Source organism: Alexandromys fortis, unplaced genomic scaffold, assembly GCF_014885135.2.
Source record: "Alexandromys fortis isolate MF-2015 unplaced genomic scaffold, M_Fortis_MF-2015_v1.1 scaffold_27, whole genome shotgun sequence".
NCBI lineage: Eukaryota > Metazoa > Chordata > Mammalia > Rodentia > Cricetidae > Alexandromys > Alexandromys fortis.
This window is the reverse complement of record NW_026067952.1, coordinates 3439519-3444096: the sequence shown is the minus strand read 5'-3', so window position 1 is coordinate 3444096 and position 4578 is coordinate 3439519. Positions and strand designations below refer to the sequence as shown.

At 50.2% G+C, this 4578-nt stretch overlaps 1 protein-coding gene across 1 annotated transcript in view; it reads right to left on the bottom strand.

The window, feature by feature from the left end:
- Sdc4 (syndecan 4) overlaps positions 1 to 4578 on the bottom strand; it is a 19269-nt gene continuing 14691 nt past the window's right edge. Inside the window, exon 5 of the mRNA XM_050150810.1 lies at positions 1 to 1848. Coding sequence (XP_050006767.1) covers positions 1697 to 1848 — 152 coding nt within the window. The 3' untranslated portion in view covers positions 1 to 1696. The remainder of the gene's footprint in view (positions 1849 to 4578) is intronic.

Here is a 4578-nt window from a genome sequence, read left to right as displayed (position 1 = left end):
TAGAAAGTATCAGGTTTTATTATCCTTTTATCAAAAACAAAATCAGTAACAGACGACAGTGTGAGGGGTACAGAAAAGGTGCAGGCACCGAGGCTAGAAGAGGACCCAGCCAGCTGGGGCCCGGACTGAGGTGCTCATGGGACTTACAGGCACAGGCATGGTTGAGGGACTCCGACCTCCCCAGTCCACACACACCCTGGACTTTGTAAGCCACTCCGTAAGAGGGGGAGTCCTAGACGACAGAACTCGGGGCCTCATCACCCTCCTCCAGGTCCCCTTCTCTTGCCCCGGGATACAAGCAATGCTGAGTGGCCACCTGCTATGGTGACTGAGCACTCAAACTGTGGCCAGAGCAACTGAGAAATGGATTTCTAATTGTGTGGTCTGAACTGACCTCATTTATCCAGCCACACGAGGTCACTGTCATCTACAGACCCTGGAGAAAGCAGACCCAGCTGCCGGGCTCCTGGGTCCCCAGCAGAAGGCAGAATGAGGGTTAGAGTCAGCTACCCTCAACTACTTCAGCTCAACCACCAGAAGGCACCAGGAACAGGGCAAGAGAAGGGGCCAAAGCCTACTCAGCCACACGAAAACTCACTCACAAGGCCACCCAGCCAACATGAAACTGGTAATACCATTCTATATCCTAAAAAAATATATCCATCTATTCTTCTAGAGCCAAGTAAGAATAATATATTACAAGAACACATACACAAATATCCCACTATCCCTTAATTATATTCTGGAATCTGCTAGAACATTATAGCTACTTCTTAGACAAAGCAACTTCAGAAAGGGCCAAAGTTATAAACAAGAGGGCAGAGTATTTTTTTAAATGGTGGGGGAGGGGCAGTGAAGAAAGGAAGATGAAGAAGCAGCCCTGTCTGAAGCTATAAATAGTAACAAAAAATTAATAAAAATCATTATCTCCAACTCTTCTCTCATTTCAAAAGACAAAACAACATAAAAACTGTGACACACAAACTCAGCTGGTGCAATGGAAATGTTCTGCACAGAACATCTGCCCATCCCCACATTCTTAGCCCGGGCACAAACACTCACAGAAAGGAATGAACCATTTTTCTTTTTAAAAAAAAGCAATTAGTTTTCTCAATTTTCTACAAATGCATTTCGGCACTTCACCCCTCCCTCCCCGGATTTAAAAAAAAAAAAAAGTGAGTTCCAAAAGTCACTGGACAGAGCCTAGAATTGCCAAGGCGAATCAGAGAGACTCTGTAGTGTGACCCACTCGTGAGTGGACCATCTCAAGGTGCAGAGGGTTCTAGCTTCTTGTCCCAGCTCCTGATGGATGGGCAGGGTATTTAGCATGTGGACAGCAGCCAACTTGGCTTCCAGAGTCAAGGCAGTCATAGGTGAGGCACATTCAGTACAGGCTCTACACGGGTCCTAGATTCTATTCTGGAAATCTGGGGGGAATAAAATGAACCAATCCCAGGCTTGCCTTTAGAAAAGGCAAGTTTAAGCCTTTCTTTCTGCCAGAGCAACCGACGCACATACCCCTACCCCCAAATCCAAGCGAGGCAGCACAGTGGTTGATCTCTCTGCTGACACCAGAGAGGTGAGCAGAGAGAGATACTGACGAGTCAGTATTAAGGTGCCCTCCCCCTACTAATGCCCACCATCCCATCATTTGACTCCCCTCCCCATTAAGTCCAAGCAGCACTCATGGGAGGCTTCACGCGTAGAACTCGTTGGTGGGGGCTTTTTTGTAGATGGGTTTCTTGCCCAGGTCGTAACTGCCTTCATCCTTCTTCTTCATGCGGTACACCAGCAGCAGGATCAGGAAGACGGCGAAGAGGATGCCCACCACGCCGCCCACAATCAGAGCTGGAGGAAGAAGGGAGCAAGAGGTGAGGATGAGATGCTCCTTGGGACTTCAGGGTCCATGTGCTCAGTTTTCTGGGTCACCACGACCACCCCACCACACCCAGGGAGATGACAGAGAGGACTAATACCCTATCAGCTTTGACCTTCATTACTTCCGTGACAAGGTACTAGTAAGGCCACAAGGCAAAACCACTATTTCATCCCACATCTGGCCTAGTCCAAAGCTCGGGCTCTAAAACATCACACAGACGCTCCAGCAACCGCTTAGTACCAGGCCAGGAACAAGAAAAATGGCGGGCTATTCTATCTTTCTCTGTGTGCACAGGGCCCACCTAGACCCATACACCCGAACAGGCGCAGTCTATAAATGTGCAGAACACACTCATGTTCACACCGTTACTGCAGAAATAATTCCTGATTATCATGGTTTGTATTCCCGTGTCTCGCGGGGATTCCCACCGGTTTCTTCTTAAACCTCGAACCTTCCCCCATTGACTACTATGTCTACTGAGGCAAGCTTCTCCGTCTCTCATTGCAATACAGAAAAAGAACCTAGACTAAAATAAATCCATCTCCTTAAAGTGCTTGGAGTGGTTAACGTGGTGCATGTGCTCAAGCTCCCAGACTTGTAAACCTCTGGCTTTCTTGTGTCCCCTCGCACTGAACTAGGCCTGCACAACAGTATGCTCGAGAGGCAGGCGCCTGCCCGCCCGCAGTCCAGTTCCCTGAAGAGCACCTGGCTGGGGGCAGGCAGAGGTAGACTTCTTTCTCCACTTGGGTGAGCATCTGTCCGGCTACCGTGCCAGGTGGCCTGAATGACTCATTTCTGTTTGTCAGGGGCAAGAGGAGCTGACAGAATCCTTCCTGTGGCAGATGAATCCCCTAATTCGGTCTTAACCAGCCCAAGAAGATTAATATCTCTCTGTCTCTCTCTCTGTCTCTGTCTCTGTCTCTGTCTCTCTCTCTCTCTCTCTCTCACACACACACACACACACACCTACACAGAATGGAACAGAACAGCCAGAACTCAAGAATTTCTTCTTCTTCTGAAAGAAAGAAAGAAAGAAAGAAAGAAAGAAAGAAAGAAAGAAAGAAAGAAAGAAAAGCAAGACAGCGCTGCCAGGGGGTACCAGACAAAGCACAGGCACTAACTATGAAGAAGCCACCTCCTTGCTGTCTCCAGCTGCTCCTTTCCCTCAGGTAACTCCACTCCTCCTTCGGGTCCTTGATCTGTGCTAGGAAACCCTGCAGGAGCAAGGCCCAGCCACAGGAGAAAGGTCCAGCCACAGGTTCAGAGGCCGACTGTGCCCCAGGTCCAAACACCAGGTCCACCAGAGACGGACACACACTGAACGGGAACCCCTGGGTGCTGTTTCAAAGCTGTCAGCTGTGACTGAGCCTCTGCTGTCCCTTCAGTGGTGAGGCCACAGGGGCTAGAAAAACGGATCTTTTCTAGAAAAGATCTTACGGCGGTGTGAACCTGGTGTGGAAGGAAAAGGGACAGCCTGGCTTAGTTCTCCTCTTACTCTGAGAACCAGAGCGGGACCTAAGTCTCCTCACAAATAAGAAACAGCAGCTTGACTCGATTACTGGTTTTCAAAGTTTTCTTGGTGGTGGTGGTGCTACTGAACCGATCCAAAACTCCACAGATGTAAATAAAAAGCTGTAGCCGGAAGGTCTAAAATAGGCTAAGAGCGAAACTCTGTGGTTGAGGAGACAGAGGGCAATTCTTTCCACAAAGCTCAAAACTTCTAAGGCCTTAGCGGTTTCTAAGGGCCGCTCACTCGGACACCAACACAGACTGGTAAAGGAATGGGGACAGGAGACCAGAGGCAGGGCTATGCCGTGACCCAAGTCTCTGAGGTCTAGGAGACAAGGCCAGTGAGAGCCTGAGCGGGTGAAGGAAGTAGATGGACAATGACAGGTGGGCACAGGCTCCTAACTGACACCCCGGCCTCCTGTGGCTCAGCTGGCTTCCAGGAAGCAGGACTTACTGAGCACGGGCCTGCTGCACCCACATCTGCTCAACCTGTCAGCCCCCCGCCCCCAGCTGCGCATCTCTGCAAAGTTTGCTCCTTCCTCTGACAATCTGATGCCACCACCCCATCTCAAGCTGCCAGAGCAAGGGCGGCACTATCCCCAACTGATGTCCCCCGAGACAGGCTTGACCCGGCCCAGCCTAAAGTCTCCTGCGGGGCAGCACATTCCCTGCCAGGGGTCTCAAGCTGAAATATGCGGATTCTGTAACATAAAAACACCCCAGTCCTACCTACTAAGGGACAATGGGCACACTAATGAAGACTCAATCTGCAAAGCAATTTCGTTTTTCATCTTACACAAACCAACTCAAAGAAGTCTTAGCACTACTATTTTACAGAAGGGTGGGGGGCGGGCTCCAGTCAAAAATGCATCCCGGCCAAGGTCAGAATGCTGTCTAGAGCAGGGAAAGTGAAAGGAGTCGATCCCGTTCCCCAGGGCCTCCAGGCTTTCAAGGGAAATTAACCCTTAAATAATTAACCCCGGGTGCCACTCAGCCCGGCTTTGAAAGATACCTAAAGGGCTTAAAGAAACAGTTCCTCTTCTATTCTTTGGAAGTCTTTGATATGCGTGGATCCTTCCTCCCATCCCCCCCACCCCCTAAGGGAGATAAAGCCCTCAGAGCCCCAAGGTAAACAAAAGGGCTAAAGGGCCTAGTCCCTTCCCCGCGGGGGGGGGGGGGGGGGGGGGGGG